At 38.7% G+C, this 15,667-nt stretch overlaps 1 protein-coding gene across 1 annotated transcript in view; it reads left to right on the forward strand.

The window, feature by feature from the left end:
- The first annotated feature begins 9,223 nt into the window (after nucleotides 1-9,223).
- Nucleotides 9,224-15,667, forward strand: part of LOC141586748 (uncharacterized) — a 40,560-nt gene continuing 34,116 nt past the window's right edge. The window contains exons 1-2 of the mRNA XM_074408069.1: nucleotides 9,224-9,335; nucleotides 11,498-11,606. Of these exons, the coding sequence (XP_074264170.1) occupies nucleotides 9,224-9,335; nucleotides 11,498-11,606 (221 nt within the window). The remainder of the gene's footprint in view (nucleotides 9,336-11,497; nucleotides 11,607-15,667) is intronic.

Genomic DNA, 15,667 nt, shown 5'->3' on the forward strand with positions numbered 1-15,667 from the left:
GTTTCACAATCAAGAATGTACTCCTCCTCATCATCACTCTCTTCCTCTAGCACTCCATCTTCCCAAGGAGGGGCAAATTTGTGGGCATAGTAGGTTCGCTCAAGGTTATAGGAAGGTGTCTCATTCTCACAAATCACATTTTCATCATAGTTTTCCTCAATAAATTTTTGAAATGTGGTTTTTATCGCTTCCATACCTTCCTTGGCACTTTCAAAGATGTCATGTACAATTTGCTTAAGACAATGGATGGTCATGAACTCAACAAATTCCCAAAATTCCTCACAACTCATCTCACATATCCTACCACCACTCAAGTGAAATGTCAAGTTGCGGGTTTCAAGGTTCATGCCATTATAAACAACACAACATGCTTCATAATTTGAAAGAGTAAAACCATGATGCCAAGTATGAGTCATATAATCTTCAAATCTTGCAATATACTTATCAAATGGCTCATTTTCATATTGCCAAAAAGTGAAAGTAGACATGTTGATCAAAAGAAATAAAGCAAGTACAAGAAATAAAATTCTCAAGGAACCAAGATCCCTCAAGAAGAAGCACAACTAAAACTAGACAAAAGAACGATTCAAATACACAACACCGTCCCCGGCAATGGCGCCATTTTGATGAGCGTGTCGTTGTCTGCTCTCAAACACATTTATACCCAACTACTAGCATAGCAAGAAAGTCGGGGTCGAACCCAAAGGACAGGGGTATTTGTATTATTCAATCTAATCGTACTTGTGCTAAGGGTTGTCACAATTGATTGGAATTGATTGATCCTAAACTAATGAAAGCAATAAAGTAAAACAAGCAATGAAACAAATAAAGATGTAAACAAATAATAAAGGATACTAGGATGTCATGGGATCATAAGGGAATCATGGTAAGAAAGCATAAATGAGTTATATAGATGCAAGCAATTTATTATTGTTGGAACTACGTTAGTTCATGTCATATAATTCATAAGAAGATTTTGGTCCCGGAGCCGAGTCATTTATGACTTTACAACACCTATAAGTCGACTTAATTCTTCCTATTAAACTACATGCATGATAAACCAATTCCTAGGGAAAATTACGTCTCGGAGCCGAGTCGGTTAAGACTTTACAACACCTACAAGTCAATTTGGGTTTTCCCTATTTAACAATATCCAAGGTCTAACAAGTCTCGAGTTGGTTTATAACTTACAAGCCTTATTGAAAGGATAAGAGAAACATGCTAGCTTGTCAATCAAGCATTTCATCAAACATGATATATGCACAAGTTGAAGAACAATAAGCAAGTATTCATATGAACTCATTAAGCATAAATCTATCCCATGATTAACTCCCATAATCCCCCACTAGTCCTAGTTAAGTAACTACTCACTCATTATCATAATGTTATCAATGGTGTCAATCATCACAACAAGTATAAACATGATTAAAGAGTGAGGAAATAAACAATAAAGAGTAAAGAGTAAAGAGATTATACCAAACTTAAGATGAAAAATTGGAAAGGAAAGAATAATAGAAGAAAACTTTATTGATTGATGAAGAGTTGTCAATTCTCCAATAATAACCCAATAATATTCAATTACCCAATAATAGACTTGAACAATAATTAAGGAAAGATTAATGTGTAATTTTGTGGACTTATTAAAGGATAATCTATTCTAATCTACTCCTAATCTAATCTAAGAGAGGTTTTTATCTAGGAGAGAATTGGTAATTATCTAGGTAGTACAATGGGGTATTTATACTAAAGATTAAGTACAAGAATTAGGGTTACAAAGGGTCTTAAATGATGATTAAGTCCTTAAGAAAAGATTGGTGCCTTGCAAGTGCCGCAAGGCCATGCACGTCCTAGCTTGTAAGTCCCTTAAGGACACCCACGTCCTAGCTTGCAAAGAAAAGCTTGCTGCATAACAATCCGCTCGTCCCGAGTGAAAAACGCGCGTCCTGAGCTTCAACTCGAGCGGGTTGAAAACGACCCGAGCGGGTTGAGCTGTAGTTTCCCTTTTTCTTGCTTTTAATCCTATGATCCTTCATATAACCTTTATTCCTACATCCTTGGTCATCATTCTTGCCTCCTCTCCATACTAGTCCATCCAAGATCGTCAACAAGCTTCCGAATATGCGCGAGAGTCGGGAATTCCATCTCATTATCTCCTTTCCTATAAAACATATAAAATGCACTAGGAAAGCAATATAGAAAGGATTTGACGGATGGAATGGCCATAAAATGCTATATTAGTATGCAAAATTAGGTCAAATTTGGGGTCTAAATCTGCGCAATTAAGAGCTACATCATTTTTTATGGTCAACACACCGACTCAAATCTGAAGCATAACCATCCGGGAGTTTCAAATTAGCAACCCATTCACATAGAGCCCTTTTCCCCGCAGTTTCTAAAACAAACCTAGATGATATAGGCCGTTTATAGCAAAGTTCATTAAAGTCGAGTTTATCCTTAGGGCCAAATTTAGTTTTACCTGGTACATCCATTATCGTGTTGATAAGCTGTTCAAAAATATTTTTCTCAGTGTGCATAACGTCTAAGTTGTGTCGAATCAACAATGTTTTCGAGTAAGAAAGTTCCTAGAATATGCTTTGCTTCCACCAACTTTCATTCTTGTCTTTCAATCTTTTCAATTCTTGACCAGAAGCATCAACTATTTTTGGCAAGTCTTTTACGGAATCCTACACTTCATCACCCGTTAATTTCGATGCGGCTATGGGATTCTAAGTTTTTCTAATCTTTAGAAAATGCTTACAATTATTGCGGAAAGGATGATCAGGTCATAAGAACTCACGGTGACAATTAAACCAACAAGCCTTTTTGCTATTTTTAAGCCAAAAAGATCTATGTTCTTTTTCTTGACAATAAGGACAAGCACGGTTCCCACTTGTAGACCAACCGAAAAGCATGCCATATGCCGGAAAATCATTGACTGTCCACATTAATGCAGCCTTTAATTGAAAATTTTGTTTCTTAGAAACATCATAGGTGTACACGCCGGTTTTCCAAAGTTCTTTCAACTCTTTGATCAACGGTTGCAGGTACACATCCAAATTTGTCTTAGGGTTCTTAGGACCTGGAACGAGCAGAGATAAGAATATAAATTGTCGCTTCATGCATAACCAAGGAGGTAAGTTGTACGGAGTGACGATAACGGGCCAACATGAGTAATTCTTCCCAAATTTCCCATAACTGTTAAATCCATCTATACACAAACCCAGCCGAACATTACGAGGCTCACTTGCAAATTCTGGATGCTCTCTATCGAAATGTTTCCACGCTTCTCCATCACTTAGGTGTGCCATTGTCTCCCTTTCTCTTAATCGAGAGTTTCTATGATGCCAACTCATCTCACCTGCTATGTGCTTGGTTGCATATAATCGTTGTAACCTTGGCGCAAGCGGGAAATAAGTTAAAGGTTTACAAGGATTTGCCTCCCACTTGAGTTTTTTGTACTTTTATACCCAGATGCATGACACTTTGTACATTCCTCAAGATTAGCATTTTCCTCCCAGAAAAGCATGCATCCAGTAGGACAAGCATCGATCTTCTCATGGGGTAGTTGGTGTCCCTTAAGCACATTCTTTAATCTCATTAAAATTGCACGCCATTTCATTATTTATTGAAATAATGTCACCTACGAACGACACAAACCCATTCGCGCATCTAAGAGATATGTTGTTCTCACATTTGAGTGCTACCAACCTAGTTGCCGCTGGCAACAAACTCGTATTACTTCCCTCATACACTGGTTGTTCAGCTTTTCTAGCATTTTATAGAAGGAAGAAACTAGGGGGTTTGGGGTTTCATAACGCACTTCTTCATCGCTAAGGTCATCGGGATTGAGTCATGCTCCTCTAATATTTGATCAACATTATCACGTAATGCATTTTCCACGAGCTCCTGGTAAGGATTCTCACTAACTACGATACTACTTGAACTTCCTTTGGTAGGCAGTTCCTCCTCGTGATACGTCCATACATAGTAATTATCGGCAAAACTATTCGACCAAAGATGATCTTGAACTACTTTCTTCCCTTTAAAAGCTCTGTTATTGCATTTCTTACATGGACACCTCATTTCACCAAAATTCTTATACACACTACTTTGTTCCGCGAATTCAATAAACTCTATCACCCCCTTTGCAAATTCACGCTTGGGTTTCTTTTTTCGTCTAATCTTTTATACATCCACTGCCGTTCTAATCTTTTCATGTTTTTATGTATATACAATTCAATTTGTTTGTATATATGTTATAAATAAACAATAACAACCAAGAATAATACTCAATAAACATTATCATAACCATATAACTATTGTCAACAAGTAATCTTTCTTTTTTTGAATTGGGTCCTTATCACTCCAACCTAAACCCATCAATGTACATTTCAAGTCACTAGCAAACACGCACTTGTGATTTATTAATGAGGAAAAAATACGGCAGCAATTCCCCTCTGTTCTCTAAATACACAACGTAAAATAAGTAATTACTCCACATATGCAATCAGAGAACATTAAAGGAATTGTCACCGAGCTCTTTCCTCATTAACAAATCACAAGTACATGTTTACTATCTGAGTGACTTGAAACATACAAAGACAGCCCCAAAACGGGGACTACTTAAAAATTACTCCTAATGAGTAATTTTTGAACGGGTACTAGGTCAATATGAACAATAATTTCAATAATACTAAAAACAAAACATACAACAATGTCAATTAAAAAAAACTAACTAACAATCTACATTTTAATTAACATTAACATTTCACAAAATTTAACAAAATTTTCACAACATCAACATTTAAACAAAAATGGCTTCTATCCTATGTCAACATGCATCAACACCAACATTAATTTCAATATCAATCACAAAAATGGTTTCTAACCTAAGTCAATTAACCTAATAAACTTAATTAAACAAAAATTAATTTAAAAGAGATTAAAAAATTACCTAATTAATAAATAAATAAATAAAAGGAAGAGTGATGAAGAAAGTGGCGGAGGATAGTAGTGGTGGCGGGCGGCAGGTGACGGTGGTGGAGGGCGGTAGGTGACGGCGGAGACGGGCGGCGGCGGTGGCGGCAGCAGTGACACCTATAAAAAAGAAAAACAATAAAGAGAAGAAGAGGAAAAGGAAAAGGAATAGGAAAAAGAAGAGAGAAAGGACATATCTGGGGCGGAGATGGTGGTGTAGATGACGGTGGGGGTCGGAAGGAGAGGAGGGTGGTGGTAGTGGTGGTGGTGGTGATGATGGTTGACAGGGCAGTCGTATACCTATCAAAAATAACTAACTAAACTAACTATATAGCTAGGGAAGTCAGGTCGATCTCCTCAGGGAGGCAAGATATCTGTAAAGAGTCCGTCTATTTGGTCACAAAATGGGGGGTTTGTAAATTGATTTTCTAAACTAAAGGTGTAAAAGAAAGAGAAGCAAGGAAAGAGCAGTAAAGTCAGAAAGTAGAGATAAACTATCAATAAAGAAGGGACATGTCAGGATTTCGGTTCACTACGGTAGTCCAGTGACTCAACTGCAAATAGTCTAGATAAATTACTGTGAGACGGATATGGAAAGGTCCTTCCGGTCCACTTTCTATCCTAAATTTCCACTAACTTAACTTACGTCCTCGTCAGGGTAGTCTACTGTTCATAGCAGGTCTATTTAGTCCAATCTTCCGATCCAGGATTAAATTTAGCCAGATTAAAAGGTGACTCAGAAGCGTGCAATCAACTAAGTCGGTAAATACAGTTATATTGCCATGGGGACAGAATCTCACAAATAATTCATCTAACCTATTCACTACATCGTCACATTTCTACCGTAGATCCCCTAATCCCAACATGAAATGATTTAGCTACTCATGCTATTAATATTGTCAAAACTAATAACAACGAAATAACTAACATTAAACATGATGAAATAATAATGAAATTGCATAAATAAAGATTAGGGCAGGAACTTAAAAAGGAACAAAACAAGTAATTAAAGCAAATGATTGAAAGATTGAGATTAAAAGAGAGTAAGAGATTACGATCGCAAGAATCCGGCGTAAAGAACAACTAAATCCGAGCGAGAAAATCCGAAAGCAAAAGTTACAGTAGAGAGGAAAAAGCAACGTAGTCTTTTTGCAATGAAAGATGAATAAAAGATAATATATTATTAGATAGCTCCCTAATGACCTAGTTAATGTACGTTTAAATAGAAAAATGCGAAGTCCAATAACTAAAAACAAGTTCACGGATTAATTAAAGCCTATGGAAGACAAAACCACTCGATCGAGCAGTCTGAAACAACTCGATCGAGTACTTCTCCAGGAAATCTACTCGATCGAGTAAAAATAGTGCTCGATCGAGTAACCTCTATTTCCAGCACTATTTGATCAAGTAAAATACTGCTCGATCGACCATCCTCAGCCATAGAAACCACTCGATCGACCAATAAAAGGGCTCGATCGAGTATTCTTCCTCTGAAACAGCTCAAACTCGTAACCGACTGCTTCGTAGACCGTTCCTTCACGTATCCCAATGCAAGATCTCACTCAGAAAAATCCCGTGTCCTCAAAATGCATGCAAAGTAGGACGAAAATGGTACGATTCCACTACTTTCACGTTCATTTCTACAAAACGGACACAACGAACCAAAGTAGCCAATTCGGGGCATAATGCGATATAAACAGTACAAAAGTACATGGAAATACGTGCTAAAATAGGCTAAAAAGACTATACAAAATGCACGTATCAAATCTCCCCAAACCGAACCTTTACTCGTCCTCGAGTAAACTAAAATGCAACTAATGGAACGGAAATGAAAACTCAGAGCTAGCTTAACTTGTCTACTTGAACCAGTTTAATGCAACAAAATTAACGATTCTGACTATGCGAAATCAATACGCAAACGAGTTATAAGTTGTTCAGAAATATAGCCGACCTATCGACCTTGCAAGACCAACAAAATCGGACTCTCACGTGGCCACTCTTCTCTCATGAAGCAAAGGGTGAATAATATATGTGAAAGAAAGAAAGAGAAACAGCCACTCACCTAACTGCGACCTACATAGCATGCGTGCAACAAAAATGAAAGACAATTCAAGTACTAATGCACACACTCCAACCAATAATGTCCGTCACGGCCGAGGGCTTACAAATGATATGGGAATATTGAGGTTCAGGTGAGAAAAGGCAAAACAAGTTATGGAAATGTGGAGGTAAAAGCGCCAAGCTAGTTCCTAAACAGGACCATATAAGATCGTCCGAATCTCAACTGACTGAAAAATAAAGTACAAGTGCCCTTCATTTGGCACACAGCTCACTAATCACATACACTATCTCCTCAAAAATATGGAATAAGAACGGAGGAGTTAGACGGTCACAAACTTCCCTTTTTTAATACCGTCTAAATGAATCAACTGATACAAATCAAATATTATTTTCAACCTTTTTTTCTTTTTCTGACATACGTGAATCATTCACTCATTTTTCCTTTTTTTTTCTTATTCACGTTTTTCTCTTTTTTTTCAATTCTCTTTTTTTTTTTTTTTTTCTTTTCTCCTTCCTTTATTCACACTAACTCCAATCAAAATGATACGGCCAAACTGCAGATGGAAAATCATACCACAAAAGACATACTAAACTAGCTTGACTAGGCAGGCTCAGTTTGGGATGTAGCTAATGGGTCAAAAAGCCAAGTTTTGGCTTAAGTGGAGCTAAATGGGTGAAAAATATAAGAAAAGGGGAAAATTTGCAAGCACCTCTCTGCATGTGACACCGACCACAAACCCGAATGTGTGCATTTGACAAGAAATCGAATGTCATAAAAGTGCAAAAATGATAAACATGCTATGCAAGGAGTACTACTCTCAATTCCTAATGAACTGGTCATGAATGTCACTAGTTATGGGCTCTAAATCTCAGAAATTGTAAAGTAGGTTGCCGATTTATCAGGTCAAGTCTACACAGTCAGCTATATTTGAACAAAAACTCGTAGACTATGCGTATGACAAAACTAATAACCGTCAATAAAAGTGCAAGGCTCAAGTAAAATGACAAGTTATAGTGCAATATCATCACGGAAATCAACCGTTCCGACTCAACCTATATGCAAAAAAAAACGTGAATATTTTTTGAATTTTTTGAAGTTTTCTAATTTTTTTGGTTTTTTTGAATTTTAAAGAAATGAATAAATACAAATGCAAGCTGAAAATATAAACGTGAATGCAAAACAAATGCAAATGCAGACTCAAAAGGATGCAATGCCCTCCCCAAACCAAAATGGACAACTCCCTCGTTGTCCTCCAGCATACACCAGCAGATATATACAGGGGAACGGGAATATACAACCAATAAAGAATGAAAAACGATAAAATAAAAAGGGGACAAAAGAAATAAAAGAGCGAGAATAAACATACAAAACACGAACTTCCCCAAACCAGCCTGAAAACTGGGGAAGTGAGTAGACCAGCAGCTACTCGTCAGCCTCCTCCTTCACGTCCCCCACCGTCACGGTGTAGTCCAGATCCACCTCCTGCTCTCTCCTCCTCCTCTGCTCAGCTCGAGCTCTCTCCGCCGCCGCTGCCGGGTCCTCGTCCTCCTCCTCCTCCTCACTAGCAGGCTCCGGGTACCCCTCAGCTGGGTACCGGTAAAAGGAAGGGTGTGGCCAACCCTCTGGGATCGGACGGTGTTGCCTCATGTGATACTCGTATAGAGGGAACAAAGTCAAAGCTAAGTCCTGCTCCATACGAGCCTGTCTCTCTGCAATCTCGATCAACAAACCGTCACGACGCCCTTGGTCTATGACCGTGGACGCCTCAAAGGGTAGAGGAGGTAAAAAATTAGCCGGTAGAGCCGGCTGTGTCTGTGTCTGGTCGGCAGGCGCGGGAGTAGGAGTAGGAGTAGGGATCGGGGTAGGTGTGGCCGTGGAAGTCTGGCCACCCGTGGAAGGTGCGGATCCCTCTCCGGTCTCAAGTCTACGCCGTTTCTTAGCAGCAGGTAAGGTAGTAGTTGGTCGGACCGGTAGGTGGTACTCCGGTAAAGGTGGTAGTCGGGCGCCCCGTGCAGCAGTGGGCAAAGGGGCTAGACGAGGGAGAGTGGTGCAAGGTAGGTCTACGGACAAGGAACCGTCTATCTTCCAGGTCCGGTAGTCAGAAGTCAGCCAGGTCTGAGAGTGCATAGACGCTAGGCTCAGGTACCTATCTCCCTCGATGTACGGTAGGTCACGAGGCAAGTCATGGAGGAGAGAGCGGGCAAGAATGGTGGCTATGCCACCGCAGACGATAGTGCCCGTGATCTTCTCTCCCTGAGCCTGGAATTACTGGGTGGTCAAGTATGCGATGTTGAGGGTAAAGGGACCCTCACAGTCGATGTTCAGGTAACCGCCTAAAATGGAGAGCTCGTTGTTGTTGATGTTGTTTGGCTCCCTTCGGCCAAAAATAGTACTCCCCATCAGTCTAAGGAAGTAACGGGCAGGGGGAAGGTGGACCTGAGCGAGCTTTCGCTCGGGAAAGGTGGTCTGGGCCAAGGTCCGCCAAAGCTAACGGATGACCTTCCTAGGGGCAACAGTGGCGCCCGTAGAGGAAAGTCCAAGTCTAGTACCACACTCCTCCAATGTCATCGAAAAGGTCCGGTTGAACAACCGGAAGGACACAGAAAGACTAGTGGGGGCAGCATCGTGTGCCCCGGAGGAGAAGGTGAAGGAGCTGAAGAACTCAAGACTAAGCTCCCTAAAAGTATGACCACTCATAGTGATGAGTCCGGCCATCCCCGTGCCCCGTAAAAGCTCACAGACCGGCTCATAGAAGCCGAGCCTCTCAAGTGACGCACGGCAAAGAAAACGCGTAGGGAGAAACTCGCAGTCAACTAAGTTATAAAATCTAGTACGATGTACACCATTAAGAAAAATTACCTGCGGGTACTCAAGGTGGGAGTCGAGGGTGTCGTCCACTCGGCTGGTAACACGGCCAGCAGCAGGTGTAGCTCGACCACGACTGTAACACCCGCGAATTTCTCATTTTGACGTTTATACTTTATTTAACCGTTCAATTACTTTATTTTATATTTTAAATTATTTAACTTAATTAATTTTATTTTAAACACGATTTTTATAAAAACTGTATTTTTATAAGCCTGTTTATATAAAAGTATATTTTGTTTGTCGGGTAAGATAATAATGATAATATTAATAACAGTTAAGTTTTGTCTTAAATTATATTAGGTTTGACACGTATTCCCATCTAGCACAAGACCGTCACATTTTCATTTTGAGGCTAATTTATTCGGACCAATCCGATTCCTACTACACATAATCACACTCACTTTATCTCTAACATATTATTATTATTATTATTATTATTATTATTATTATTATTATTATTATTATTATAATTATTATTATTATTATTATTATTATTATTGTTGTTGTTGTTGTACCCGTCCCCACCCACCGTCACTTTCCCCTTTCATTTCCTCCTTCCCTCTTTCGATCTATCAGCAACAACAACAACCATCAACCAGTGAACCATTTTCGTCACCTCCAACCTCAGATCCCGCCTCTATTCTCAACCAAATTCGATAAACTTTACACCAAACTCTTCCTCTTTCCGTCCTTCTTCCTTCCATGTAAGAAAGGGACTGACTTTCTTCACGTTTCAGGTCAGCCGCCCCTTTTTTAGTTCGAAATTCCTTTTTAATTTTGTGTATTTTGTGTGTAGATATTAACTCGGACAACTCGGAGTAGCTTTGTGTTAGAATCGAGTTTGTTGAAGAAGTTATAAGGTAACGGTGATAGGTTACTCGACAAAAATGTCGAAACTCCGTCTTATATGTCGTTTTATATACTCTTGTTTGATTAAATTTGATTCCTTCCGTTTTTTTGTCATTTGTATGTTAACTTCCATCTCAAAACAATGTTGATATGGGGTGTTTTTATGTGGCCTGTTTTCATGTAATATCGAGCCTTGTCAGAATGTGTGTCTCCATGTGTGTTTTCATGGCAGCTAACCTGTAGAACGAGCACAGTATAATCGGGTTGCTTGGAGGAAATATTCTGTCACACTTTACCCTAGCTGCTGCTACATTTAACATACTTATAATCACATAGACTGACTGCTCCATATCAGGAAATAAATATGAGTACTTTGTGAGCCGTTGTAGTACATCAAACTGAGCAACTCGGATATTTCACTAAGGTTCTGCAATTTTCATGCCAGTCATAGTTGTTGTTATTCATGAATTAACTGTGCTTAATTTCCGTCTTAAATTAAAGTCATTTGGGTTGTTTTGTGTCCTGTTTTTCAGTCGTGAAACGGTGTTGGGTGGCGTACTCTGTGGGTCTGTTTTAGGCCGGCTTTGGTGGTTTGTTGGGAGGTTGTTTGGGCTGTGTTGGACGGATATTGGAAGCTATTTTAGGTGTGTGTAAGTGGTGGTTTCAATGGAAGTGTCGAGGTGTGTTCCCGTCTCAAATGTGGTCTTAGTTTGGCTTAACTTTGGTCTGCTTTATGCGTAGGAATGAGTGTTGTTAGGACAGTTTTTACGGTGCATTTTGGGACTGTTTTGGACAGCCTATACACGGCTGCTTTGGGTCCGGATTGGGACAATTTCCATGATGAATATGGGTTATTGTGGGACGGTTTTATGAGTGTTATGCGAGCTATTTTGGGACGGTGAAAGAGTGGTAGAAATGGGCTGTTTTGGGACAGTCAAGCATGGGTTTTGGTGGCTGAATTGGGTAGTTACTTGGCTGAATTGGGTAGTGGTTTAGGTGGTGTGTTGGTGACGGTTGTGACCTGAGCAGGAGCGGTCTGTGGCCTGGTCAGTGGCTAAGGCTGGCCAGTTATGGCCCTAATCATGAGGTTGAGCCGTGGCCTAGCCTCGGGTTGTGTACCTTCTTGAGTCGATTTAAATTCGTGGTTGGTTTATTTAAAACCCGTCTCATGCTTTATATAACTTAATTCGTTAAATATCGTTCATTCATGTATTTTTCTCACATTAATCATAAATGTTGAATTTATTATTTATTCAAGTCAAAATTTGATGAAATGTCTCATTTACCCATAATATGAATTTTTAATCCGTTCATTCTTATTTATTTATCGTATCTCAAATATGAGTGAATTATTCTACTTGTTTAATTAAATTGAGTCATTTATAATTGAGTGCTTATTTTGCTTATTATGAATGGTTCATTTCCGTCTGTTTGTATTTTTATTCAAGTGACAAGTAGTGAAGAAATGGATTACTTATTTACATTCATGAACATAATTTGGCGGGAAATGTCTTATTTAGATTATCATCGGCTCATTTCATTAGTAGTCTCTTCCCAAGTTGATTCGTATCGCTTGGTTGAGTCGTGTTCGTTTGATAATGCCTTTATGTTATACCGTATTGCTTGACTTATCTTTACGCCTCTTTCGGACTGTCCTGCCGATTGTGGGCTTGGCTCATATCTTCCACCTCTTTCGGACTGTCCTGCCGATTGTGGGTTCTCGATTTCCGATTTAGGGTTCGGGTCTTGGATGCGGACTGTCCTGCCGCATGTCGAATCGGGAACTGTGCTGTCCCGAGAGTCTGGCCAGATTTAGACTAGGACTGAGTCTTGGGAGTACCATTGTCGTCCTACCAGGGGAATTATATATTTATATATGAGTAGTAAAGGTCTTGCTTGGTTATAGATATTGGTATTTGTCTTTCATGTGTTGTTTGACTTGGTCCTATCGGATACTAGGGGTGAGCTATAAGCCCTCTAGTTGCGATATGATCATTGGGATTGATGTTCCCATCCGTTCTTATGGTGAGATGCAAGCCATAAGTATGAATGTGACATTAGTAGCCACGTCTCGTACAATGTTTGTTAAGTGGTTTTCCAAATAATTGCTACAGTTTCTATTCTTGTAATTTGCATTGGTTGATCCCTTACTTAACTGCTTCACATGATTCAGATTCCAATCTCATATCTAAGTTGCAATTCTTTGAAATGCGTGCTTTTGCATGAATAACCGTATTCTTATCTTTCATGTTATTTGATTGTCTCACATGAATAGTTGAATCTTTATTATGCTAAGGTTGGTCTATCTTGTTCTATCTCATTTAATTGCCATGTTTAAATATAAACTTGATATTCATGCCTTTCGTAAGTATCTTATCTGACTTACCTGTTTTTGGTTCTTTGTTATGTTCGTTTTGACTTTTTGTGGCTGGGAGAACCTTGAGTTACTCCCCACTGACTGTGGCGTTCATGTTTACATGAATGACAGGTATTAGTGGTGCATTCATGGACAGGTATTAGTGGTGCATTCATGGGGTGAAGACTTGTGTGAGCTAGCGAGCACTTTGGCCTTGTAGTCGGTTTATTAGGATTGCTTAGATTTACCTTTTATTGTATTGTCATTCGAGGGATATATTTTCCCTCACTTTGACTATCACGTTTGTATAATTTAATCTTTATTTCCGCAATCTTTATTTGTGTTTTGGATTCTAATGAACCCGCGCTTTAAATTTTTAAAAGTTTCAAAAATTTCCTAAATTCCCGCTTTAATTTATTACTTATATTTTCCGCTTTTTCGCGGGGTGTCACAGTTGGTATCAGAGCCTATGATGCTCCCGACGCACACACGTGTACCCCAAATTTAAATTTGGACTTGACCTTGAATAATAAATGAGAGATGGGTAGAAATAAGGACCTAAGTTGGTAGTCTCTTTGTGTATGCTTCGTGGTAGGTTCTAACATGTTTGTTGATTGTCAATTATTTTTGTACCCTTTGATCAATGACCGTGAGCTTACCCGCGTTGCGATCAAGACTTGGTGCTTATTGTCGAAGATGGAAGGTTTGTTCAACCTTTTCAAGAATGCTTTTTCTTCCTCGAGGATGTTCCTTATTCTTTGTGTATCTTGCCTTATTCTTTACCTCTTGGTGCCTATCCTTCTTCTAAACTCTATTTTCTTTTTCCTTGGAAGTTACTTTTGTACCCTCCTAACTTGTCCTTGGTTCCTTGTTTATCCTCCCTTGACGCCTTGTAGATATTTCTCTTTCTTTTGTGGAATGTTAACCTTGGTTGAAGAATTTGACTTTTGAGGAGATTGTTTGTCGTTGACCCATAACCCTGGTTTTGAGAGGTTGTGATGCTAGAAAGACCTGGGTAGTGTGATGAGACATACTTGGTGATTCCTATACCTAGTTCCTTGATAAAGTGAGTATAATTGACCGGTGGATTCTGTGTGTCAAGTGTGAGTTGCCTATGCTACTAAAGTTATAGGACTTGGCTTTGTTGTTTATGTTTGGGATTTGAAAGCTTAGTAGGTTGGCGTTGTTACCTTAGGAGTAAACATGGAGAAGGGTTTTTGATGTGATTTTGGAAGGATATACCTTTAGGATGTTGATAGCCATACATAGATAGGTGTTTCCTTTTGACGTTTGTTGGGTATGAGTATATCCTTGTTAGTAATTTTGATCTTGTTTTGTGGAAGTCGTTGTGAATGTTTAGTGATTGTGAATTGTTGAATCACAAGTGTGGTGAAGTACCTTGTTTCATGGAATAGATTAGATGTAGAGTAGCGTAAGTTATCTTGAGGAATCCTTGGAAGTAATGTGGTTGAGAGATTGATTTTATTAGGAAGTTTTCGAAACTGTTTGGGATGAGGTAGTGGTTGAGATTTGAGTACCTGGCGTTTCCTTGCTGTCTAATTTCCCCTTTTCCTTGACCATAAGCGTTACCGTTCTTACCGCTCTTTCTCACTTCATCATGCTCCTCCTTTAAATTGGATGCTGGTAACCTATAAAACTTCATCTTTGACATCCTTGTTGACTTTACTTCGATTCTTACTCCTAGAAAGTTCATCATGTTTCCTTTGTTGGTTAAGTTTGGACTCTCTTAGCGTACTTTGTATTTATGAGGTCTAAGTTACTTTCCTTTTGACCAATTTCTAAACTTTTCAAGCTACCATTTTTGGTTCGTTGTTAAAAATTTATGTTACTTCTACAAAACTTTGCCTCTTTTAAGGGTTTGAAAATAAAAATTGATTTAGTTCCTTATTTGTTCCTTGAGTATAGATTTCTTTATCATGATTTTGGTTGCTATACCCGAGTTGCTTTTTAATTTTGCTCAAATTCTAACTAACTTTGATCTATTTATGATTTATTTGTCAAAGTTTGATGTTACCTTTCCACGAACTTGACTCCTTTTTGAGTTTAAAAGTGAAACTTTTATTTTTATTTTGGCTTTTGCAAAAGAAAATTTGAGTGGATTGCCTTTTTCTTTTGGTTTTAACGTTGATGGGAAGTTAGGGCTCGTTATTAAAGGCGTCTAATAACTTGCCCCGCGCTTATCGGCGAATGATTTTATTTTAAATTTGTTTTTGACTTTGAAAGTTAGCGCTCTTGTGTGCACGACAAGAGCAATTTCGTTCCATGAATGAGACTTATACTTTTCAAAACTCCCCATAAACATTTTCGTCCATAAACATTTTTTTTGGAAGTATTTTGATTTTGGATTTCTACCAATGATTTGATATGTGACCTTATCTTCGATTTTGAGTGTGATTTTCTTGAATGCGCAACGAGAACACTTCCGTTCCTTTGACGAGAATCTGGTGCTGTTGGAAAATTTTACTTGAAACTTTTGAAGGAAATTTTAATTCTTACGATGAGTAACCTTTTAATGTTTTAATTACCGATTTGAA

This window comes from Silene latifolia, chromosome 1, assembly GCF_048544455.1.
Source record: "Silene latifolia isolate original U9 population chromosome 1, ASM4854445v1, whole genome shotgun sequence".
NCBI lineage: Eukaryota > Viridiplantae > Streptophyta > Magnoliopsida > Caryophyllales > Caryophyllaceae > Silene > Silene latifolia.